This window comes from Lissotriton helveticus, chromosome 1_1 (assembly GCF_964261635.1).
Source record: "Lissotriton helveticus chromosome 1_1, aLisHel1.1, whole genome shotgun sequence".
Lineage (NCBI taxonomy): Eukaryota > Metazoa > Chordata > Amphibia > Caudata > Salamandridae > Lissotriton > Lissotriton helveticus.
This window is the reverse complement of record NC_136057.1, coordinates 836,300,778-836,327,978: the sequence shown is the minus strand read 5'-3', so window position 1 is coordinate 836,327,978 and position 27,201 is coordinate 836,300,778. Positions and strand designations below refer to the sequence as shown.

General features: G+C 44.1%; 1 protein-coding gene across 1 annotated transcript in view; it reads left to right on the top strand.

Annotated features, from left to right (window-relative positions):
- Positions 1-27,201, top strand: part of LOC144762956 (tyrosine 3-monooxygenase-like) — a 410,220-nt gene that overhangs the window by 196,384 nt on the left and 186,635 nt on the right. The window contains exon 6 of the mRNA XM_078648265.1: positions 23,317-23,462. Coding sequence (XP_078504391.1) covers positions 23,317-23,462 — 146 coding nt within the window. The remainder of the gene's footprint in view (positions 1-23,316; positions 23,463-27,201) is intronic.

The window sequence follows — 27,201 nt, the reverse complement described above, 5'->3', positions numbered from 1 at the left end:
TCTTGGGTTAAGCCAATCCCCAGACCTTCGTTGTTTGTCCCCGACTGCATCTATCTTGATTGATGATACAATTTTGCAGGAAGCCAATCAGGAGAGCATAATTAGTGGCCCTATGTTTCAAGGATTAAGCAGCGCTCTTGACAATGTAGTCCCGGCCTCTGAGGCTTCCAATATACAGGCCGAAAGTGACATTGACATTGACTCTGACCAGGAGAAACATACACGAGCTTCATCTGATGGGCAGACACCCAAAGGGCGCGCAACAAGGCCAAAACGACTATGTACTAAAAATCCACCTAAGTTGGGTGGACTACGTCCAGGGTCAAGAAGAAAGAGGGCTACTACCCCAAAGACAAAGCAAGTAAACACAGTGGAGGATAAACAAAATCATATTTTTGAGGACGCTTTTTTTGAAAGGATTGCTGACTTTCTTGAGTTAAAAATTAATGCCATTGTAAAACCATTAATATCTAAAATTGATAAATTGCAAGCGGAGATTAAAAGATTGGGTGGTCTCCACACCACGGTTGCAGGAGGGGTAGAAAATATTACCACAATAGTTACAAACTTGAGCAATAATACAGGGGGAAATGTGGTTAACGAGGTTGTAAGCGATGGTTCAGGGATTCAGTTGTCTGTTGAGAATTTACCGCCCCAACCAATAACATCATTGACCACCACTATTGAGGGCCCCCATTTAGTTAACATCCCAACAGATAATATTCCCCCTGTCAGCTTACCCCCAGTAATTGCTCATTCTACGGACCCCCTACAATTTTTAGTCGAGGCCACACCAGTGGTTCTTGTTTTAGCGAATGTCCCTCCTTTGGAAGGGGGAACAGTGGAAAGCCCTACCTCCCTTGCAAGTAAGGCTCTGCACTGGCTAACCAGTAATATGCGGTTAGCTCCAGGGGGAAAACATCAACTGGCAAACGTAATTAAGTCAGCAACCAGGGTCCCCTGGCTGGGAAACTGGCCGAAAAAGTTTAAAGGGGACTGTGTGGCAGTGAGCCTCTCAAACCAAGATGTCCTTCCTAACATACTTGCTAATTTACTTCCTCCTCAACGCAGACAGGGTACTGTTGTTCCACTAACCCTGAAGTTTTTCTATGGAGAGCAACAGAACGTCACTTATCCAAGGACTCCTGCGCCAGGGTGGGATAGATTTTGGGACTTTAATCCTAGACAGGGGCAAGAAATAAGGCATAATGCATTGGTCCATTATCCCCTTCTACCACAGCAAAACTCTTTCGTAGAACCCCTTCAATTATTTAATCGCTATGCCCCATTATCCTTCATGGATCAAAACGATTGACTCTCTCTCAGAAAAGATTCGCATGATGAGGGTCCTTTGCCTGTTTTCGGGCCTTTAGATCCAAAACTCACAGATAAGAGGCCCTGCAGAATTATGAGCTGGAATGTTGCTGGTATCAGATCTAAATTCAACGAAAAGAACTGGTTGGAGATGGTCAGATCCAATGACATTCTTGCCTTTCAAGAAACTTGGGAGACGTCAGACAGACTTGTTCTAGACGGCTTTTCCCATTTCTTTGTACCTGCAGTACCTAGTAACTCTGGAAGGGCAAAGGGGGGCTTGGCTATATATATATTTCCTTAGATATTCAAGGAAAGCCAAGACAGATTAAAACCAATTCAACAAATATCTTAGCGGTTGAATTAACCACACAAAACTCACAGCCTATATTATTTGTTAATTTTATAATTCCCCCGTCAGCCAAATCTTGAACGACCATTTGGTAACTCTAGAGGATTTCCTGTCCACCCACGGTGAGAATAGTGCCCATGGTTTCGATGTGATTCTCATGGGAGACTATAATATTCACCCATGTAATATGGATTGCCGCGTGGAATATGAGGATTTTCCCCCTTACCTCTCCACCCCGCATTTCGAACACTCATCACGTGGAGAGGCTCTGGAATCACTCTTAGCAATTTTTAATCTCTATGAATTTTACAGTAGCAACACTTGTTTGAGGTTACCAACATACGTGGGTAACAACACCGGCACAGTTGTGGATTATATTTTTTTATCGTCTAGTATTCTGTCTGAAGTGTTTAATTACAAGGTAGAAACTTCAGTTTTTAGTGACCATAACCCAATAATTTTAGAGATTGTATCTCAGGGAGTTTTGGGAAAGAGAGAAATTGAAGTCTTATGTGTGACTGATTTAGTTTTGGGAGATCAGAACCGCAGACTGAAATGGGATCAAGTAACCCCAATTACCTTTATACAGGATACCCTGGCTAAAGTTGAGGGGGAGGTTGCAATCTGCTTGGATTATAATAACTCTGTTACCACCTTGATAGAAGCGTTTAATGTCATTTGCCGCCAGGTCAATCTAGACCTGACTGTAAAGAAAAAGCCCCATATATATAGGGGCCCAAAATGATTCGATTCAAATTGTTCCAAGGCTCACTCAATCCTCTTGAAGGCTCTAAAAAACAAACCTAGAGACAAAGAACAGATAGCATTATTGAGAAAAAAATATAATTATGCTATCAGGATGAGAAAGTCTGAGATCAAAAAGGAGGCCTGGAACGACTTATTGTCGCCCGATACACAGAGAGATAGTTCTAGATTTTGGGTGATAATAAACCATCCATTTTTTGTGGGCTTAGAGAAAAAGAGAGCAGATTGCACCATACCCGATGAACAGTGGGTTACACATTTCAGTAATAGTTATAGCTGCCCTGATAACACTCCAGGTTGTGAAATACAACCAACACAAGTAGTAGCTATCATTCCCCCTTTTAGCATTGAGGAGGTAAAAAAAGCGATCAGTGACACACACTCCAAAAAGGCACCGGGCCCCAATGGGGTTCCCGCAGATTTCTTTAAGAGTGCCCCCGAATTAAGTGCCAACATTCTCACTAATATTTTTAATGCTACAAGAGATTTTATTTTTCCTATTAGCTGGTCTAAGTCTACCATAATACCGATTTTTAAAAAGGGACAAAGAACAGACCCGGCCTGTTACAGGCCAATCTCCCTTATTGATTCTAGTGTTAAAATCCTGGGGAGAGTCCTTTTAGGAAGACTGACTCAGCTTTTAGAAGGGAAGGGTGCCTTATCAAATGCACAATATGGTTTTAGAGCCAAAAGAGGAACTCTAGATCAGTGTTTAACTCTAGACCTGATCGTAAATAAATATGTAATTGCCAAGGGGGGCTCTCTGTACATGGCCTTTATGGACCTCTCCTCAGCTTTTGACCTGGTTAACAGGGCTAAGCTGTAGGGGGTCCTTCTGTCCATGGGCATTGATGCTCCCTTGGTGGGGTATCTGGCGGAGCTACATAGAGACCTAAAGACCTCAGTCAGAGTGACTAAGGAAGCAAGATGTACTTGTCACTTTAAGTCAGAGAGGGGGGTTAGGCAAGGATGTATCCTTGCCCCCCTCCTCTTTACTCTCTACATAAATGACCTCGAGGCAATCCTGGCAGATTCCCATACTGACATCCAGCGTGCAGGTGAGATAAAGATACCTGTCCTCCTGTACGCGGATGATGTTGTCCTCTTAGCACGCTCTGGAGTGGCATTAAATAAACTCCTTTTATCCTTTGGGGATTTCATGTCCTCGTTGGACATGAAAACTAATGTAGAAAAATCCCACGTAATGATAGCAGGAGCCGCAGGCAGGAAAAGAAAGACTAAAACTTTTTTCTGTACTGGGAAAGAGGTTAGGAGAGTCCCATCCTTTTCTTACCTAGGAGTGACCTTTGATGAAAAGGGCACGTGGGGTCCCCAGCTTTTGGCTAAAAGCAACGCTGTAGCAAGAGCGGCTGCTGGGTTGCTTGGTTTTGCTAAAAGACTTGGAGCCCGTCCCATGGAAAGCATTATAAAGGTCTACAAAGCTAAATGTTTGTCGGTTGCTCAATACGGCTCTGTTATTTGGGGGTACACAAGTCATGAATATGATAAAATCCAGAAAGTAGAAAATACATTTTTGAGAACCCTGCTTTCCGTCCCTCAATCGACTTCCACATATATAGTACATACAGAGCTTGGACTGGGCTATATCACCGACATTTTAAAATCAGCCCCAGTTATTGGATGGTTGAAAGTTTGGCTCAACCAGGAGCTTACTTTAAATCATAACATCCTTAAAGACTGTTTAGCACTGGATAGAGCACATAATATTCCATGGTTAAAATACGTTCAGACGCAGTTAACTTTAGTTGGTCGAGCCGAACTTTTTTCTTCTCCACATTTGATAACTCAGGAAGACATAAAAATAGTTAAAAATCTCCTGACAAATCATTATGTTTTGGAGAGGGAAGCCACAGAGTTAAACAAATCTACGGTTAGGAAACATTGCACGTTAAGATCTGCCCCAGGTATGGAACCATATCTTTTTTTGGTAAATAAACCATACCACCGTTTCCTTCTAACGAGATTTCGTCTTGACCTGATTCCCTTCATTCTGGGTAATTTTAAAAAGTGGATTAGACCTCAAAATGCTGAACCATGTGATTGCGATTATTTTTCCATCCAGGACACGACTCACTTTATCTTGTTCTGCGGCCATTATAAAGAGATTAGGAAAAAATATTTGCTGCCTATACTGTGCAATTTGGGTTTTACACAGGTAAAACCAGCTATGATGTTCCTGCAACTTCTTCCGAACTTAAAAGTAGCATTTCATGTTGCTAGTTTTTTGGTTGCAGGAGTACGTACAAATAAGCATCGTTCTAGAATTAGGCACCTTGTCCCAGACTAATGTTTACCTTTTATATTTTAGTGATTTTACTCTTTTTAAATATTCATGTATAAATTATTCTGTATAATGTGATTTTAGGGTTATTTTTAAACAAAATATTGATCTATATTATTATGTGTCTTGATGAAATGTTGTCATGTATTATTGCTCGCTCTTTTATGATTTTTAATAATCGAATAAAGATAATTGACTGACTGGCTAAAACAAGACAATACATGTGTAATCGCCAGGACATACATACACTTATTTAGCAAATACAAATATGGTTGAAATCACCATATTTGGGTGACCACATTGTGTCTTCCAAGTAGGTACACTGCACACTGCAACCAACTCATGCTTGTGCAAGCCCCACAACTAAATCATCCTTGAATGTGCATCATGTGAGCAGTGGATTTTTTCATGTAAGCACTTAACAATTCTCACCCTAGCTGTGGGAGAATCCTACTCCATGGAAGAGGAGAGAGGGTAAGCCTTATAGTCACATACTGTAAATACAAAGAAGGTTAATAAAAAGGCATGTCTAATATGTGGCCCGTAGCCAGTTGAGAAAGACCAATCTTTGTTCAAGGCAATCAGACTTATTTCATCAAAGGTAAACAAAAATAATTAGTAACTGAAGGTACGCACACTCAGACTTGAATGATGTGAGGGATTTGCCATCTGGTTGCAGTGAGTTCATGTGGCTAGGTGTGCGAGTTGAACAGTGCCAAATAAAGCCCCAAAGTGGACAAGCACAGCAAGGCACCTGACGCTGCAGTTCAGACACCCTTGGTAAGTAGTACATGTGACCGGCTGGTCATGCAATCTCACCCAGTCACAACAGAGGCTACCTGCAGCCACCCTCATACATCTCCTTCTCCCTGGCCCCGCTCCCAGAGGGGAAGAATGCTACACTCCTGATGCTGAAGGGAGCACAGCCAAGAGGGAAAGCTGAAATGCTGCACGACTTTTCTGGTGCAAAGGCATCCAACCCGTGCTGATGGCTGACATATGGGGAAAGGAGACCACTGAAGCGCTCACCACACGCTTCTCTGTAGGGGCCAAAATCAATCCCCAGTGAAGCACTCTTCTCATGCTCTGGCAGGACTCATAGACCCATGGCCACCTCTGGGCAGTTACTGGTCTCAGAAGAACAATGTGGGGCACAAGAGCAGGGAACTAGCAGCAGGCCAGCACCTTAGGCCCCTTGTAGCTAAGTGGCAGTCCTTTTTCTGGCCCAGCAGGCCATGGGTCAGCACAACAAGCAAGTCAGTCCAATGGCTGTTCTTCCTGGCAGCATAACAGTTCCTTCTGGCAATATGCAGTCTGTAGAGCCACCAGCATCTGGTTAAAAGTCCATGCAGTGTCTAAAATCGGGGAACATCCTTTACAAAGCAACTTTTACCACGCAGTGCCTTTACGACGCAACTATTACAACGCATGTTAGTACAACGCATAGCGCTGGGGAGTGCTCTAGGATAGGGAATAGATTTAATTTACTATCCAACACCTTCCCTACTATCCACGGGGACTGGAGTTGGAATAGTAAATTAAACTATTCACTATCCAGCACCCCTTAACGCTATGCGTTGTAACAGCATGTGTTGTAAAAACTGCGATGTAAAGGCATGCGTGGTAAAACCATGCGTTGCAATGTCATACATCCTCTAAAATCATGTGGTTAAAGCACCTGTACTTATACTCAAAATGTCTTTGCTGTGAAGTTAACTTCAAAAGAATTTTAGAAGTGCACAACACCCCCATTCAGTGCCGCACCTGGCTCCAGACTTCAGAGCCCAGCCTATACAAATGTAAGTGCACACCACCTTCCTCTCTCCCAGCCCAAAAAGAGCAAATGAATGCAGATGCAACAATGTTATCTCACCCCTTCCTGTGTGAAGTCTGTCTGGAAAGTATGGGCAAAGCCTAGCTGTCACTCTGCCCTAGATGTAGATTGGAGTCACGCTGCATAGCACAAACAGTCATAAGCACATAGAAAGGCCCAATTTCTAAAAGTTTTATAGATAAGACAGGAGTATAACCCATAAACCAAGCCAGGACTGGGTAGGTAAGATACAATTATCACACAATGTCCTGAAAGGTAAAAGTCAATAGACAGTTATAACTAGCATGCACATAGCATTGCTTCGGTGGACAAGAAGGAGATTACTCATTTTTTTTAATCCAAAGATAATTATTCATCTTTATATTGTAACATTCATTTCATGGTTGGAAATACACAGTTAAGAACAGCACTGCATAGAATGTAATGACAACCATACGAGACTTGGTGCAACAAACGTGAATAAATACTGCAAGTGGCGACGCAAGTGAAAGGAGAACAGAGAACAGCGTGGACGGCGCACTATGTTTGAAGTGAAAATTATATACAGTGAGTGGCTAAAAACGGCGCGTGTGACATAGTGATATCACAGAGGGCACAATTAATTTGATAAATTTGGAGCCACTAAGGAGAAGTGCGCCTATTAATTAGGCTGTTGGGTCGACGGCGTTTCGATCCGGACCATTTCGGATCATCATCAGGACTGGTTGTCTGAATTGAATAGTGCCTGAAAAATCCTTGTAAATTGGAGTATTTGTAACCAACAGGAAGGTACGACTTGAAAAAACCGGAGGATCACCAAAGGATCGGATTGCTGGAAGAGGCAGGAGGAGGCTCGCTGTCGATTTCAATGCGTGGAACGTGCCTGTAACTCAGCCGAGTTTGATTGAGTTGTACTGAAAGATCTCAGCGTTCTGGCCGGCCGCGTTAGTCCGCCATGCTTGGTGGGCGCTGCATGAATCAGCGCGTCCGTCTTGCTATCGGGAAAGATAATTGTGCGGCGGCCCACTTCTTGTCCACCGAAGCAATGCTATGTGCATGCTAGTTATAACTGTCTATTGACTTTTACCTTTCAGGACATTGTGTGATAATTGCATCAATTTCTAAAAGTGGCATTTTTATAATATTAATAAAAAAATCCACTTACAACAGCAACCAGGATTTTTAACCACTATTCCGAACATACCAAACATGGCAATGCCACTCCTTTCAGATCAGAAATGACCACTGAAAAACATATCAGGGAATTCCCAATGCAAACCTATGGGAGGAGCAGCACTCACTGTTGTGAAAAATGAAATAGAGTGTTTGTCACTAACAGGACATAACACAACAATAAAGGCACATTTCCTGCCTTTTACCTGCATGCACCCTGCCCAGAGGGCTACCTAGGGCTTACCTTAGGGGTGACCTATGTGTTATAAATGGGGTGTTTCCGGCTTGGAAAATAACTTTAAATGCCAAGTCCCTAGGGTAGCAAACTGCACACACAGGTCCTTCAGGGGCAGAGCCCTGAGACAGGACCAAAGGGTTACTTCTGTGGCTGGAGCAAACAGCACTATAGGCCAACTAGTAGCATTTCATTTACAAGCCCTGGGTTTATGGAATACCACTGTACAAGGGACTTACATGTACATTAAATATGCTAAATAGGGGCAAGCCAATCATACCAAGTTTAAAGGAGAAATCACATGCACTTTAGCACTAAATAGCAGTGCTAAAGGGGCCCTGAGTCCTAAAGTGAAAAACAAAGGATCAGAAAAAATTCAGGGAGAAGGCAAAACATTTGGGGATAGCTCAGCAAAAAGGGCCAAATCCAACAGTATGCTTTCCAATAACCTCCAAATAATTATTTAATGTGAATGTCTTCATTATTCCCAAAACAAAGGCCAACAGCCCGCGCCCAGTCATACAACTACTTACTAATCAAATGCTGAGCTGCTGAAAAGAGGATGATCAGTATAGAGCCGAAACCAAAAATCCCACTCGTTAAGCTCCTTTTTATGGTCTGACTTGACAGCCCAGCTGTCACTAGACAATTATGTGAAGATTGATAGAGAGGGCATTTGGACACGCCCACATGTTGGGAGCCAATAGTACATGTCTTGATTAGCCAGAAGTTGTGTGCTTCCACAAAAAAGAGCTTGCCCTCCAAACAGCTGTGATTGTTTTGATTATTTATATAGCTTCCTGAGCTTGCATTTTCAGAGGCACTCATGGAGTCATTATGCCATTAAAGAGTCTTAGAAAACTAGATAATTTATGTTGCTTTTCTGCGGCAGCAGCGCAGATGGGAGGAGGGCAGGTATTTACCTACATGGATGTTCAGGTCTGTCTTGAAATTGCAACTGTCACCTGACCTTGTAACCGTAACCAATATTATTCTGTTGTTATTTGCTTCCACTCAAATCCATATTCATTCATCTACTATTTACGTGTAATGCTTCACATTGCCATACAAAATTACTTTAAGCCAGACCTATTGACATTTCCAATGCTTGTTTCTTTCTTTTTGGTGAGACATGAGCCAACGCAGTCCTATAAGGACAGTTAAAATCCAAAGTGATACATTTGTGAGAAATGGAATTAAAAAAAAAACCTCAGAAAGGATTGAACGGCTGCAATCTACCCTAGTGCCGCAGGGAGGCAACCCTACTACATAAATTCGATTTCTCTTGCCGATACGTATAACATTGTCACACTTCTTACCGGCGACCTTCGTGTTTTTTTTTGTTAAAATCCAAAACATTGAGGATATCTTTTATGCGCAGACACCAGACCCATCGCCTCCAATACCTGTATGTTTATGAGCGTGAAGCTCTCTTGTAAGATCGGAATGCAAGTGATTAAAAAGTGTACCTTTCCCAAAAAAAAAATCCCCTGGTCCTGATGGTATCCCTGCAGAATTTTATAAAGAGTTCCAACATCATCTTTTACCTTTTTTGAACCAGATTTTTTCTCATTTTTCCTCATCAGGTACTATTTCAGGTTCTTTTTCTGAAGCCTTAATTGTTGTACTTCCCAAACCTGATAAAGACCCTACCCTTGTTGCTAATTACCGTCCCATCTCCTTAATCAATCAAGATTGTAAACTATATGCTAAAATTATCGCTTCCAGGTTAGCCCCTATCCTTCATTCAATTATTCACCCTGATCAATCTGGTTTTATGAAAAATCGATATTCTGCTAATAATACGAGAACGTTATTACATGTTATTGAGCAAAGTTCCTCTATCCTTAACCCTGCTGGTGTTATGGCACTAGATGCTGAAAAAGCTTTTGATAAAATCCATTGGCAATTTTTATTTAAAACTTTGTTATCCTTTAATTTTGGGCCTTCCTTTATTCGTATGATTTCTGCTTTATACTATGCTCTCACAGCTCGACTATTTATTAATGGCCAGATTTCTAACCAATTTTCTCTTTTCAGAGGAACTCGACAGGGTTGTCCCCTCTCCCCTCTTTTGTTTTTACTTGGTATAGAACCATTTCTTAATTACATTCGTAAATGCGAAAACATTCAAGGGATTACTGTTTGTGATATTACTGTAAAAACTCTAGCGTATGCTGATGATGTGTTACTATTTATTAGTAATCCTGTTTCCTCTGTTCCTTGTCTGCTTGATATTATTTCTAAATACTCTATTGTGTCAGGTTATAAATTAAATGTTACTAAAACGGAATTTTTTCCACTCAATATGTTGTGTACTCCTGATATGCTACCCTCACCAGACATAGTTTGGCAAAAGAGCAAATTGAAATACCTTGGTATATTATTTTCATCATCCCTTCATGCTACCCTAAAATTAAATTCTGATTTCATTCTCGAATATATTAAACAAAAAACTTCCAAATGGTCCTCCCTTCATCTTTCCTGGTGGGGGAGAATGGAATCTATTAAAATGACTATTGCACCTAAAATATTTTATTCTCTTGCAATGATCCCAACTCAATTCCCACTCAAATTTTATAAAGATGTTGACAAACTTTTATCAAAATTTTTATGGAATAATAAGCCTCCCCGTATTGCTTATAAAAAATTAAAAATTCCCAAATGTAATATTGGTTTTGCCCTACCTGATTTTCTTCTATATCATAAGGCATTTATCCTTAAACAGAGTTCGTTATGGTTTAATATAGCTCCTAAGATTAATCCCCCTATTTGGTATCATATTGAGACTTCCCTTGTTAAACCTTTTCCTTTATTATCCCTATTAACCATGTCTCCCGTATCTAAAATTGTACACTCTTCTTCCATAATTAAGTCATCAAGATTAATTTTTAACGATTTGGACTCCAATTTTGAATCCCCTTTACTTTCAATGGTACATTTGTCCTTATGGCATAGTGCCTTGTTAAAATTAAATAGGAATATTTCCTTTTGGTCTTCATGGATTGCAAAAGGTATTTTTTATCTTGGAGATGTGTTCATGGATGATGCGTTTATTCCATTTATTCAACTCCAATCAAAATTTAATCTGCCTTTAACTGATTTGTCTAAATATCAATTTCTTTGTAACTCTATTTTAGATTCTTTCCCAAATGGCATTCCTTCTAAATCGACAGCTGATTTTATGCTATATGTTAACACTGTGTCTTTATCCCCTAAAGCGGTGTCTGTATTTTATAAGAAACTCACTGTAGCCTTAGGTTCCAATATTGATACAATTTCCACCTTTTGGAACAATGAGTTATCTTTATCTCTGCCAAATGATTCCTGGTCATTAATATGGACTCTTTCTATTTCTGGTTGTTTACCAGTGTCAATTTATCAAACTAATGCTTATATTTTATTTAATTCCTTATGGACACCACTGCGTTTATTTAAAGCTCATTTATTACCATCTAATGTATGTTGGCATTGCAATTTGCATCCTGGTTCCTTACGTCATATGTTATTTGACTGTCCGCTTATTTTGAAATTTTGGTCTGAAGTATGGACTGTTATACAGAAAATTCTACCTATTTCTGATTTACCCTCTTATACTTTAATCATATGCAAATCTGTTGTGTTGAGTGTACCCCTTGATGATAATGAAGCTAAATTATTTAATTTTTTGGTATCGGCTGCATTAAAATCCATCACTTTTTGTTGGAAGGATGTTACTTCCCTTTCAGTCCATGCTTGGTGGTCTTGGATTATCTTTACAAGAAGAGGTGCTCAATTGTCACTACAAGGTGTTCATCATAATTCTTCTACTTTTCAATCTTTCTGGTCTCCTATAGATTCATATGTACAGTTATAACTATTGTTGTTCTTTCCTTAATACTGTATCGTATTGGTAACTCTACTTGTGTAAGTATTTATACTATGAAATGTATATTCCCCTTCCCTGCTCCCTTCCCCTCCTTATTTTCTCCTTAGAATGTCAAATTTTTTCTTGCGATGTAATTTATTAATGACTGTATTTTTTATGATTAGTCTTTTTCGCTTCTTTGTACTTTAATGAATTCCTTCTTCACTTTTTTGTATGTACTTATGTGCTTCATCATTCTTAAAATTTCAATAAAGTCTTACTGAACAAAAAAAAAAAAAAAAAAAGTGTACCTTTCCAAGATTGGGCATTGACTTCATAGTAACAGTACCGGTCCAGTACACATCATTCAACAGTAGGACTCGGCTATGCGCGCGCATTTGTGTGTTCTACATCACTCTTTTGACATTGCAGTAGTGTTTACCAAATAAAGCACATTTTATTCTTAGTTAGAGCTCAATTCTAAAATATTTATCGATGTTTGAACATGTATAGGCAGGTGGATGACAGGGCACCTCCATTGAATTGATATGATTTTGTTCATAATGGCAAGTATCCTAATTTGAACGAAATAACCAATGGCTACATGCACAGGGAGATTTAGTTCATGTGCCTAGAATCACAGGAGTTCCAGTCAGGTGCAGAGGTTGGGAGTTGGCTTCTAATTCATAAACTCAATTAGAAACCATCAGTCTTGGAATAGTGCACAATAAGCCCATCTCTGCCTAAAGATGTGTGGACCTTACCTCATTTGAAACATATGACAATATTAATTGTATGTACTGTATTTCTACAGATTTGTACATCATTATTATGAAATTCCATGGGGGGAAAACACTGAAATCACGATATGAAAATCATGATATTTACAATGTAGTGCAAATATCATGAATTTCATGGAAAATATGTAGTGGACCCGGGTGTAATAGATGGAGAATTATACACATAAAAATACAAACACACATTCCTACAATTCCTAAGATTATAGGAAAAGTAAGAACATATCATTTAAAAAAAGTGTAAAAAAATACATGTAATCACACAAAGTCTGTTTTTTCAGTGTAAAGGCACCCAGATTAGGAGGGGCACCAGAAGATATGTCAGAAAGTAAAAAAAAAAAATCTAAAAACAAGTAGCAAAGCATGGTGATGGGAGGAGGTGGCACCCGGTGTAGGGGGTACAGCAGTAGGGGCCATAGAGTTAAAAATTTGGAGGAAAAAGAGGCATCTCACCAAGATGAAGGTGTGGGATGGGCAGAGGAGGCAGAGGGGCACTGAGAAGTGGGGCAACAAAAAAAAACACAAGTCCTTATAACAAGAGGCAAAAGTGCAAACAGGAGGATGAAGGGTGTAAAAGAAGGTAAACAGAAAAGGGATGGGAACTAAGGGGCTTATTTACAAGCCCTTTGTGCCCCTTTTGCGTCATTTGTAACATGGGAAAAGTGACAGATGGGTTGGCAACAGGCTTGTAAATAAGCCCCATAGTGGCTAAAAACAGGATGAACAAGTAACATTTGTGGAATAACAAGCTTGGCACATAGTGAGTGTTCGGCTGGAAGGGCTTTCTTTAGGTATGTTTTTTTCTGCCTGGTGAATGCCATTCAAAGTGAATATTTCAAGAAAACCAGTGTGATGGAGAATGGTTGGTAGAATCAATTCTGTCAGGTTTGCTTTTCCTTGAATTTACATACTATTTATTTGGGGACCAATAGAGCTCTGCTTGTTGCTGTTGGGCTGGCATGGAAACTACCGTATGTGCACCCCTTCAACCATGTATTCACAACATCAGAGGTATCACATTATAATTACCACTATTGACGATCCCTCTACATCAAATTTGGTAGCTTTAATATCTTTATTTGAATTTTGAGATAATTTAATTATGTATGAGGAAAGGCTTTGGATGATGTATTTTCATTTAAATGAATTGTTATGTTTAGATTGCGAATGTGGTAAGGTTAGTTTTTATTTATTTAATTGATAATTAATCCAAAGAATAGGATTAGCATCAGGGTTAGATTGAAGCATTTTGGGGCATATTCTCAAGGAGCTATCGCAGAGTTAACAGCACTTTATCGCAGCCAAAGTCGCGATAAAGTTATCGCCCCATTCACAAGCTGGTGCTAACAGCCCATAGCACCAGTTTACCTGCGATAGCAGCTCCCAAAAACATTGTCACAGATCGCTAATGAGATGCAGAGTAGGCGTTCCTGAGCAAAAATCAGCGACAACACCACTGCCAGATCGGCGATAAGATCACAAAACATGCGATAAGGCGCGATAGCAGCAGGAAATTAACATCTGCTCTGACCTGGTGTAAAGTCAGACCACAGCCTGCACCACAAACAGGAGCCCAGCCCAGAACCACACCTGAATAACAACAGATAACATGGAGCCAACGATCATGCAGCCCAGACACCCAAGAGGGACACAACACCCACCGCCACCACCTACAGAACCCCCCTCTCCGGGCCCCCCCACGGACAAAGACATGCCACATCAACTACACGGAATCATGTACCAAATATCCTGCCTGATGTTGCACAATCACATCTGGTTACATGCATGTGTCGACACAAAAATAAGCATCACACATTCACCTTCGAAGGAACAAATGAAATGAAGACACATGGCGGAACCCCTCGGGACTCTCCGTAAGTCACAACCTGCAAGACAAAAATTATGATGAGAAGGTGTATCCTGCACACATCAAGGGACAGAGAGAGAGAGCAAAGGAGAGAGAGAGAGAGGGAGTGAGAGATAGGCGGAAAGAGAGGGGGAGAGAGAGATAGACAGACAGAGTGGGAGAGGGAGAGATAGACGACGAGAGAGCTTGAGAAAAGAAGAGACGGACAGGGAGAGGCACCCAGGCCACCCAGGCCACACTGCTCACCTGCTACCACCGGTGTGTCTCCAACCACGTGCCGGTATGTAGTGCTGTTCACCAGGTCCCACATCTGAGACAGACCCATCATCTGAAACAGAGCCCAGATACTTGATTGGCAAAGTACATATAATTGCACGCGACATCATCACCTGTCCACCCCTGCGCACCCAGGCAGCTGCACCCCAGCCCCTCCTGCCACCCATCGGTGCATTCCCGCCCATGCACCCAGGCCTCAATGCTCACCTTCTGCCAACTGGTGTTTAGAAAAGAGGGCCCACCACGTGCCGCTGCAAGCCACAAGCCTGGGGCCTGCAGACATGGCACCCTCCACATCATGCAGCCCCGCTCCGCAGGCCACCAGGTCTGACATTTGGTGCTGGGTCTTGATTTCTCCATGGCTGAGGACATACCAGTGCAACCGTCATCATCACAGGCTGCACACCCGCTCAGACCCATAGGTGCCACTAACTCTGTGATCCAGGAGGTGGCACCACATGGTGGTAGGCCCGCGCTGCCCGCTGACTCAGGCCTACACTGCCGGTACAGCAGGGCACACAAAAACTGAGCCGTTGGGACCGCCGGGACAGGGCATCATCGTAGGCGGCACACCCGCTCAGAACTTAAGGTGCCCCTACCTCAGTGGACCGAAAGTCACCGTCCCATGGCGGTGTGCCTCTGCTGGCAGCAGTGTATCTGATGCCACCAAGTCTGTGCCCCAAAAGTTATTGACCCTCTATGATTGGGTATCGTGGTGCAGACACCATCATGTCACCTTTGGGCCTGCGTTATGTGATGTTGCAGGCCCCTAGGCCCCTATGCCTGCTTGCACACCACACGGATACACCCTGAGAGAGGTTGGAAATGGCGTTGTGCACGTGCACCCGGCCCTTTTTATTGGCCGGGTCACATGTGTTGGGACGCGTGTGCTGGATGGGTGTGGTGTGGGTGCAAACCAGCCATGAGGGAGTGGCCTTGGCATGCTGACAACTAGACCTGTGATCGGCAGAACAATACAGGGAAGTCCTGGCACATGCAGCGTTGTTGTGTCCCCCCCCCCTGGAATGGAACCGTAATGGGCTGGCCTGGCATATGCCAGTTCAGTGTAAGGGTTTGAACAATGACCCCGGGGCTCTGGGTGTGGTTCCGTACGGGGCTGGATAAGGAAGTAACTGATTGGTGTGTCACTGTTGTTGCGTCGACACCACCCGGACAATATTTGGCAATGTGTCACCCTGTGACCCAAGTCCAACGACATGAGCCACATGGACGTAGGGAGAATTCACTGACCCTACATTCATCAATACTACCACACATGAAAGACCATAGACACAACACATCTGTATGATTCAGAATGTTTAATGCATATTCAGTGGAGTGTTGCATCTGGAGCAGTACAGGGCCATGCAAACCCCACTTTACATTGTTGACCCGTAGAGGGCCAGCCAGAGCCCTTCAGGGAATGACATGTTCAAAGGAAGGGGAAGAGTTGAGTCCGCAGTCTGTTTGCTGAATCAATGGTGATCAAACAGAATATGGCAGTCCAGATCGAAGTCCAAGGTGAGTGTTGCAGAGTGTATCGGGTGACAGTGGAAGGTGATGATGCAGAGAGCAGAACCATGCTGAGACACGCACTATGGCGGAAATGAATGCTACATCGTCCTTCTTACCACGATGGCGCTTTCATCAGCCTCTTCGTCCTCTGCTGTTCCATGTGCCTCACGTGTGGGTGATGCTGGCCTTCCTCCAGCACTGTGTGGCAGTGACACCTCATGGGCGGGAGGTCAAATGTCTGCTGCACTGTGTGGCACTCACACTTCAGGGGCTGGAGATGTGGATGTAGTGGTAGGAGCAGCATGCATCAGCGCCAGGCCTTGTGGCAGCAATTCCATGAGAATGGTTTTGTGGTCATTGAGGAACCCAGCTACCACTCGCTGGTGTGCAGCCATGGCAGCCGCTCTTTCTGCATTGGCCAGCTCCATGGTCTCCATGAGCCTCCGCATGATTCCCTCCTCCCGGGCGAGCTCGATGGAGCCACTCTGACTAGTCGGTCGTTCTTGTCTCTGAGTCAGGACTCTGGCGATGTCAGCCATGGTTCGTTGGAGAGCATAGGGACTGTGAGTGGTCCCTGATGGGACTTAGACACCCACGTATGGTATCTAGTATGTCTGCCATGCGGTCAAAGCCAACCCGCACCTGTTCAGCCAGAGTGCTCCTGGCATCCCAACACACAGCGTTGGAAGGCAATGTGTTCTGTTGTTAGGGGGATACAATTCAGGCTATCGAGGCGACATTTCCTTCTGGTGATGGTAGCAGCAAGGGGTCCTTGGGGGTTCAACCTGCTGCTTTCACCTGCTCTCTGTCCGCATTCAGATCAGTTGACCCGTTGGAATCTCTTAAAATTCTCAGGGGGCTTAAGTCTGGTTTACCTTTGGACTCCTGTTCGGCCAGGCTTCTGGAAGCAGTGACAGAGTGTGTAAATACAGAAGTGAACTTTATTATTAATTTGTCTCTCCCGACAGCGGCTGTTTCTCAGGTTTGGAAGCAGTCGAATATCCTGCCACTCCTTAACAAACCTTCTTTGGGTCCCCTCAACCCAGGGAACTATCAGCCTATCTCCCTTCTCCTGGCTAAAGCCAAGGTATGTGAGAAGGTGGTCAATAAACAGCTCACAGAGTATGTGGAGAGTGAGGCACTCCTGCACCCAGCTCAATCAGGGTATCGAGACTCTCACAGCACTGAGACTGTCTTAGTAGAGGTGGCGGGGGCCATTTGGGAGTGCCTCAACACCAGCGGGAGAGCAGCATTCATTTTGCTGGATCTCTCGGTGGCGTTTGATACGGTCCCACATGCACTTCTTTTGACCCAACTAGCAGGGATTGGTGTATCGGGAACCATCTGGGGCTGGCTTAGGTCTTTTCTGGAGGAGCGTGTGGAGCAGATTTGGTTCCCTCCTTTCTCCTCTTCCCCTCAGTTGGTAACTACTGGTGTCCTGCAGGGTTCCTCTCTTAGCCCTCTCCTCTTTAACATCTATGTCACTCCATTAATATATCTGGCAGAGGAGCTTGGGGCTAAGGTGATGGCCTATGCGGGTAATACCCAGTTGCTCTTTACCTGGGATAAAGTAACAGACTCTGTTCTAGTGGCACAACAGTGCTTAGCCTCCATTTTTAAATGGTTGGCGGACGCACAGCTTAAGTGCAATGAACAGAAGTCTGAGATCCTGTTATTTGGCAAATTCTCCTCTGATTTTCGAGAGCAGCTCTGGCCGCCTGACTCACCATTGCCCCTAACCACGGGACAGCCCGTAAAAAACATGGGTGTATGGTTTGATGAGAGTCTTTCTTTTTTGACATATATTAAGAAACTGTCTGGCTACTGTTTCGGCCTTCTTAAGACTCTCAGGAACTTTTTTTGTCACGTCTGGATTACGCTAATGCCCTCTATGCTGTCATTCCTGGCTACCTGCTGAAAAGGTTACAGGTGGTTCAGAATACGGCGGCTAGACTGTTATTGCGCATTTCGGCAAGGAACAGCGTGCTCCACCAATTGCGTTCTCTTAATTGGCTCCCCGTGGTGGGCAGAGTTAAATTTAAATCTTTGGTTCTGGCCCATTGTGCTCTCCACGGGTGTGGCCCCCTCTATCTTCAGAGGTGCTTTTCTTTTTATGTTCCTTCACGAGTTCTCCAATCCATGTCCCTTTGCTTTGCCCGGGTCCCTCGTTTCATGTTTCAGAGGCTAAGGGGCAGCTCTTTTGTGGTGAAGGCGAGTGCGGCTTGGAATGCCCTCCCCCTTGCCTTGCGATCAATACAGGACCCAGTTGTGTTTAAAAGGAAACTGAAGACCCATTTCTTTGCTTGAGCTTCCCCAAGTACCCCTTTGGCATCGCGCTGGGACACTCATGAGTATCCGAGCGCGCTATAAATGGATGTAACATAACATAACATGTGTGTTGTCACATTGTACATGTTTACATACAGAATGCATGACTGTGTAACTCGTGGCTGTTTGGGAGGAGCTGCCTATTTCATGGGGTACAGTGGATATTTTGACAACAGACGTGTGTGTGTTAGTACTTGTACATGGTCATCTCACATTTCCCTGCAATGCCACTCGTGATTGGCCAGTGTCTACACCCAGTCAGCACCAGTTTTGTCCTGTGTTCTGTTGTGGACGTGTTGCGGTTTCTTCCACATTGTTGTCAGTGTTGCTGTGCTCTGCATGTTATGTGTGTGTGCTGCATTTCAGGGGTGTGGCCCCTGCTGCTCTGTTTTGCTACCCCTTATCCCTTTTCTGCGATGTGCCTTCGCCTTCTGTGCTTATACAGTGCTGAGATGTTGCATACTTGTGTACATCGGTCTCTTGGTGGGAGTTGGGGTCTGGGGCATGGTTTGTCCCCAGATGTGCTCAGCTGAATTGTGCATGTGTGCCATTGTGGCCATATCCCCCCGTCCCCCCAGTCCCTGGTCGTTACTCACCCTGTTGCTGTTGTGTCCGGTCATGTTGGCCAGTGAGAGGTCCCCCTACTCCAGTCACCGTCTCCCCACTGATGACTGTTACACCATTTCCTCCATTTCACCCAGCTCCTCCTGTGGTGCAGGACTCCCACCTCCAGTCTGCATTGCTGCCTTCTGATTTTTGGCGAGTTTCAGCTTGGTTTTGCTCTTGACGTCATTCCAGAGCCTCTTGACCTCTTCCATTGTCCTCTTCAGCACTCCCACTGCATTCACCTTGTCCACGATGGACTGCCATAGTCCATTTTTAGTTGCCAATTACACAGTGGAGGTGAAGAAACAGTTGTTGATGGTGTTCTACCACTGGCAGGTCCTCTGGGGGGCTTGTGGGGTTCTGGTTCTAATCTGTATTTGCTCCAGCAACATCCATTGTGCTTTGCTGTTGGTTGGCATTTGTTTGTTTAGATCAATCCCATTAGCAATTGAAGATTTACTTTTGACATGGTTATCACACGTTCTTGAGAATATTCCCCTTTTGTATGGTCTAGAAGGGGGATTAAACTGGCAAATGAACTGGTTCAAGTCAATTGTTCCAGGCATCTCTCTAGATTAGGCATAAATGGGGTGGTGTATTCTCATAATCTTCCCAGAGAGTCAACAGTGTTCCCCAGGGGTTGCTACAAAGAGATTATCTTGTCCACCAGGATCAGGCAACCTAAAATTATGGCAACCCTCTAGTGCTACAGTCACCATTTCTACAAGAGGGTCACCACTCACATAGCACACAAAATCTGAGTGAGGCACGCTGAGTCAGTCACACCATAATCATTCAAAGGCAAATGATCACAGTCACATCACATTAATTTAAGGGCAAACAAAATGCCCCTCCTGTAGAAGACTGAATGGAATTTCCACATGGGAATGGTGGAACCTCTCCAAGCGGTACAGCTAAATGAACCTGTGGCCATCTGTACTATCAGCCGACTAACCATCACTGTCTTCAAAGCCTGGCAGAAGGACCACAGTCACAATTTCCTTTAGATTGTGGCACACATCTGATTTACCCCCGTTCAGCAGAGACATGCCCTGCTAGTTAATAACAAGCATTGGTATAGCCAATAGGTCTCGCCTTTGGGACCTTATAAGTATTTAGCCATGCACCACATTATCCTGAAGTTTCTTTCCCTTAAACTTCTAGATGCACTTTACATAAAAGTGTCCCCAAGGCTAAAACTGTCTATGTAGAATATTAAAGAAAATATTAACAGATACCAAACAATGCTATTGTTTAAAGGTAAACAGAATGACTGCAGTGAACCTACTAAGATCTTGGTTGTTAACGGGTCCTGGACAGGGTATATTATAATGTTATCCCTCGGCCACTCTGAATATTCTGTTTAAATGTTTACTATTGACGTTGCTAGCATTCCATAACAGAGGACCGAAGTAAAATGATTTTGTATATCGCCTTTCTAGATCTCAGAGACTATCCAATACGTTTTTGCTGCAAGTTTTCAAAATGTGGTGTGCCCTTCTGTTTTGCCGGTCTTTTTTTGTTCTGTCTCCCAAAGTGTGGAATGCTCTCCGTGTGGTACCCATGCTTCTACAACTGAACAAGCTTTCGAAAAATAACTGACAACTAGGCTATTTCAGTCTACCTAGCTGCTTCCTGTTGGCTGGACACTTCTAAGCAATTTGTAGCACCGGTGAACCTTTCTGTCAGCTGTTCACTGACTAAATGGTTCATCCATTTATTCATATGGCCAAGGGATTCGGATGATACAGTGGCTGGAGAGATGCCACAATTTACATTATTCATGTCAAGAGTGGGAATCATGAATGTCAAAAGCGTAGGAGCAGAAATGTGGTTTACTGACTTTCTACGTTAGAGGGATATGTTTTAGTGTCCAAACTTCATGGAAAGATGAATCCTTGTAGTAAAACGATGTTGTATGCAAACTGACCAATCCACACTGCATCCGTAACAAAATGACATGCCCCTACTTCCCTGGTGGATAACTGTTGAACTAATACCTAAACCTAATCCATTACAAAAGTAAATTCCTATATTTGCTCCAAAACTAAATTAGAATTTGGCAACGCCAATCTGTCTGACTTAAATGTCCTTTAAAGTCAAACTCTCATACCCAGAGGCAAATGCTTGAGACTAATCACATTTCTTTATCAACTGCACTCCCATCGAAAACCTTGACTAATAAAGGCAAATCAGCAGCGCCTACTAAAGAAAAAAAAAACATTAAAAAACTCCCTTGTGTCCCTTCTGGTTAGGTTGGTGCAGGTCGTCACATTCTCCCCAAATATCATCAGATCACACAAATTACCATTCATTGGCTCCTCTTTGAAGCCTACTCCATCATTCATAACAAATACCATCTCTGCCAGCAAATCATCTACCTAACTCACCTCTATAATGCACTCTTCACAAATCATACAAGTATTCTGACTGGTAGTCCTTGCCCACCTAAAAATAAAATCGTAAACCACTGCCAACGTCCACTGAACCGGTTACACTTTCCCATAAAAAACCTGCACCCCGTTCCCTCTTGCACCTTTTAGAATGCCTCTTTCCACATCCTCTCACACTACCTCCTCTCTACTACACTACCTCGCCCCCTCCTCAAGGTTGCCATTCCAGGGGTACAAAAGCTGTTCAAGACCTTCATCTTACTTGTTAAAAATGCCTGCATTTCCTCATTGTAAATATTGCATCCTTCGTATATACATATTAGACAATCTCGGGTTTGGCAGGCTAAGGCAACACAAAGCCCTTAAATAAACGTAATGAAATGAGCTAAAAACGTGTCCCAACAAACACCAAATTAAAGGTGTTCTGTTAGCTCCATCGACGGCAATCGTCTCTCTGTTTGTGTTGTCACTCGTTTGAATTCCGGTGGACAAACGCGGCCTTCATCCTACTCAGGTCGATGAAATCACGACCACCAGCTCGGTTCATACACATTTATCAGAGGTGCTAATACGTGCTCGTACTAAAGAGACTTATGCAACATTTCTTTGCCCATAATCTTGTGCTATGGAATGTCTGGAGGTAAACGTTTGATTCACACAAAGAGAAGCATACAATCAAGAAATCACTATTTCAATAAAATGCACCAATTTGCTAGGAAAAACTTCAATAAAATTGTCTTGTTATAGTGGAGAAAGTGTGAAGGAGCAGCACTGCTCCATTCCTGCAGGACAAGCCGCATTACGCAATCTGCCCGAAAAACATTTGAAGCCCATCTGACCACACTCCCGCCTCTGCTCGCCTCCACGACCCCATCATCCTTTGTGGGTAACCAGTTGAGCACTGCCAAAACCGACTTCCGCACGCCACGAGGCAAGGGCTGGGGGAGGGGAGAACCCCGAGGGTCACTCACCTCGCCACCCCCAACACTGCAACCACAAGCCAAAAGAACTGCCCTGACTCACGGCACCTAACACCGACTCGACCTGAGGTACCACAGGGCAGCAAGAGAAAGAGGGTGAGCAGTGGGTGGGAGACCCCGCCCCCTCTTGCCCAGAAGTGACGCGTGCATGGGGGACCATCGAGGGTCCCCAACACTGGGAGGTTGACTGCTGTCCCCCCACCCCTTCATGGGCCCGGGGCAGCCCTGCATTTTTTCAAGCCAACACAGGCAGCAACAAGTGCGCACGCCTCAGAACTGCCGCGCGTTTACAAAGTGGGAGGAACACAAAGCGTTTCCCTTGCGGGAGCGAGCTAGGGGCACCATGTGTTTGTAAGTTAACTACAAACATATGGTGCCAAGTTGCTCCCGCAAGGGAAACACCACATGTGCATGCGTTGCCATTGAAGGCAATGGAACGCGTGCACGTTTTTGGCTGAAAAGCCTAAGCGATGGCTTAAGGTCGTTTGCTTTTGCAGCGCATGCGCGCTGATAGGCAAGACCTAAAAAAGGTGTGTCTCAATCTTGATGAACTGCATGCGCCAAGATTATTGGGAGGAAATGCACAGAGTCTGTAAAAAAAGAGCAAAAATTGATAGGAAGGACCACTTCACTTGCATTTTGAGGACGTTCATCTCTACAAACAAGTTGTTAATTATTTGACTTTCTGGGTAGGGCGCAGGTAACTATTTTGGTTAGTTAGAACCTAATCAAATGTACCATTTGTTATTTCAGGCGAGAGGTTTACAGAAAACTGAGCAGTCTGTATCCAACCCATGCTTGCCGACAGTACCTCGATGCCTTTTATCAACTGGAGAAGTGCTGTGGATACAGGGAGGACAGTATCCCTCAACTGGAGGTTGTATCACGCTTTTTAAAAGGCAAGACATCACATGATGCTACTTGTCAGATTGTACTGACTATTTGGAATGGGTACGGTATTTTGTTTCAACAAACAATAGAAACCATTAGCTTTTCTTTTCTGTAGAGTCTATATAACAAAACATATTTTCAAAGCATAAGATACCATGGTGACTTTCATGCAGATGTTTGCCAATCAACAACTTCTAAAAAGCAATCGCATATTTTGTCTCATAGTTGGAAAACGTTAAAATGACTTTAATATCTGTAAATACCTTTATGGTTTTTCATTGACTGTTTTAGGTATTCTGCTAATTTTGGCAGTTTATGTACAACTTCTGAAACTTCACAGGCAACAAAATGTGTGCACAATCATGACTTCCAATTGAATCAGTCAACCGTGTGTAGAAAGTTTTAGCAGGGTACTTTCACAAATGTGCAAATCACTTGCTTTGGACATGGCATAATACACTGTAAATATTCACCCTCATTGTGATGATTCCCCTTCCTGACCTTCAGCGTGGCACATGTGACCTTCAGCTTGGCCCATGGGAATTGGGCAGTCAGACAAAAGCGAGTCCAAATATTTTTGTGACCATTTGTAAATGTGAGCGATCATTTTCAAGATAATGAGAGGAGTCAGGACCTCAAATGAAGTGAAGCTGAGAAGTCAGTACTTCACCACTAAGAATAAATTGCTTACTCAGTACTGTGGCTTCTTCTGTGGCTTCCTTTTACTCTCATGGCAAAATATAATGTTATCTCAAAACACTTCATACAACCTGCTTGTGAAGTTCTCTTATTGTAAGGGTTGTCGTCTCTGAATCAACTTGCCATCAAACTCTACTATATGCACACACCGAAAATGTCCTTGGTGAGTGGTACCAGTATCTTGCTGAGTCTGTGCCTGGATGGCGGACCTCAGAGGGCTGCGTTCAACAGTACCACCGCCTTCGAAGCAGAGGGAGTGATGGGTGAAAATGATTCAGTTGCACAACAAGAGGTTTTTTTTCTGACTGTGCTTATGAACTCATGCTCAATAGGGTTAGCCATCGCTGAAGCCAATCCCAGTTGAATTAGTCTTCCGGCACTGGATAGTGCTGCAGGTACCCCTACCTCCTATGTGAGTAGGAAGTCCAATAGGTTCAGCTGGGTCAGGCTAGTTAACTATGTAACAGATAGAAATAGCCTCACACATGTAACAATGAAGTTAAATATTTTTTGGACTGGGACAGGTTATAAAGGGCCACATGTATCAACATTAGGAATAGCAAATACTTAATTGGGATTTTCCGTGAATTGCAATTAGGTAATAGGTATTCTTAATGTATGAAATTCCAAGAGTTTCATTTAGCGAATCCTATGGGGTCTTAAATTAACCTATCTCATTATTACTAATGAGATAAGTCTCAACTTGCGACCCCCTAGCAATCTCTAAAATCAGGGAACTGGTTGCCTGCTGGGGTCAGCAAACTATTTTGTCTGTGATTGCTTACCAATAAACCAATCTTCTTTTTTTAAATACATCCCATTTCGCTCAAAGGAAAATGGGTTGCGTTTAAAAGAAAAAAATTAAATATTTTCTTTTAATTTTTTAAGAGCAGGCAGTGGTCCGTGGGACCCCTTCCCATTTGCAACTTGAAGTTGGTGGTAAAATGCAAATGATTTGCGACTGCATTCATGGTCACAAAACATTCATGCATACCACTGTGATTCGGGATTAGGAAGTGACGCCCTAAACACCCTCCTTCCAAATACCACATCACAAACCCACTTTGTGATTCAATAACAGGTTACCGAATCACAAAATAGGGTTGAAACATAGGAAAAGCTTTTTTTTTCATTCGCAAATGGTCCGATTCTGCAAATCGGCCTGTTTGCAAACACAAAATAGGTTCATACATATGGCCCAAACCCTAGAAGGGGAGAGTAATGGAGAGGAATGTTTGCTAGTGGGCTCAAAGAAACCTATTGTTTGTTTCTTCCACTTATGCAAGAGCAGCTCAATGTTAAATATATACCCAAGCCATTAGAAACAATAAAATTAGAAATGGAGGAGTGACAGATCCCTTGCGGCATCACATAAGTAGCTATGCTTTGAGGTGATGGGCAAGCTTATCATCAATTTTCGTTGGACAACTTCTCCACAGGCGTTCTTTTGGCCGGAGAGTAGAGGCCGGTAATTTAGCAGTAGAGTAGGTACACTAAGGAATATAAAGTACGGTAGCTCAAAGGGTTATACAATGAATTTAAAGTAACTGAAGAAGCAGGAGAACTGAGTTCTGATGTTGATTGTGTTCCAAGAAGAACTGCAGAGCACTCGAGAAAACCTGGCGCAGAGACCCAACACCGGACAACATGACTGCCCTCAAGCTCGCCACCCGAAAACACCACCAACTGATCCACACCACCAAGAAAACCGCATTCAGGGAACGACTGAACAACAACGCACACAACAGCAAGGAACTCTTCAACATAGTGAAAGAGCTCTCCAACCCCAACGCCGGAAACAACGACATCACCCCTTCGCAAGACCTCTGCAACTCCCTCGCCTCCTACTTCCACAACAAGATCGCGGACATACACAACAGCTTCAGCACTCATCCGACGCACGCCACGACCGAACCACCGCCCCCCACCACCACCCTCCGCGCCTGGACCCCGATCAGCACCGAAGACACCATCCGCACGATGAACTCCATCCACTCCGGATCTCCAACAGACCCCTGCCCTCACCACGTTTTCAACAAGGCCGACGCTGTCATCGCACCCCACCTGCAGGACATCATCAACACCTCCTTCGACACCGCGACCTTCCCGGAGAGCTGGAAGCACGCCGAACTCAGCGCTCTACTCAAGAAACCATCAGCCGACCCCTCCGACCTCAAGAACTACCGCCCCATCTCGCTGCTCCCGTTTCCGGCAAAAGTCATCGAGAAGACCGTCAACAAGCAACTGGCCGCCTTCCTCGAGACGAACGGCTCCCTCGACCTCTCGCAGTCTGGCTTCCGAGCCAACCACAGCACCGAGACCGCCCTGATCGCAGCCACCGATGACATCAGAGCCCTGCTCGACAACGGGGAAACAGCGGCCCTCATCCTCCTGGTCCTCTCCGCGGCCTTCGACACTGTCTGCCATCGTACCCTAGTACAGCGCCTCAGCAACGTCGGAATCCAGGAGAAGGCACTGGAGTGGATCACCTCCTTCCTCGCCGGAAGGACACAGAGAGTTCGCCTCCCCCCGTTCAGATCTGAAGCCAACGAAGTCATCTGCGGCGTTCCTCAAGGCTCCTCGCTCAGCCCAACACTCTTCAACGTCTACATGAGCCCCCTCGCAGCCATCGCACGCCAGCACAACCTCAACATCATCTCCTACGCCGACGACACCCAGCTGATCCTCTCCCTCACCAACGACCCCGCCACCGCCAGAGCCAACCTGCACGAAGGGATGACAGACGTAGCCAAATGGATGTCGAACAGCCGTCTGAAACTGAACTCGGACAAGACGGAAGTCCTCATCCTGGGATCCTCACCCTCCGCCTGGGACGACTCCTGGTGGCCCCCCGCCCTAGGCAGCGCACCCAAACCAACAGACCACGCACGCAACCTGGGCTTCATCCTGGACTCCTCCCTCTCCATGACCAGACAAGTCAACGCCGTCTCCTCGTCGTGCTTCAACATCCTGCGCATGCTACGTAAGATCTTCCGATGGATCCCCACCGAGACCAGGAAGACGGTCACCCAGGCCCTCATCACCAGC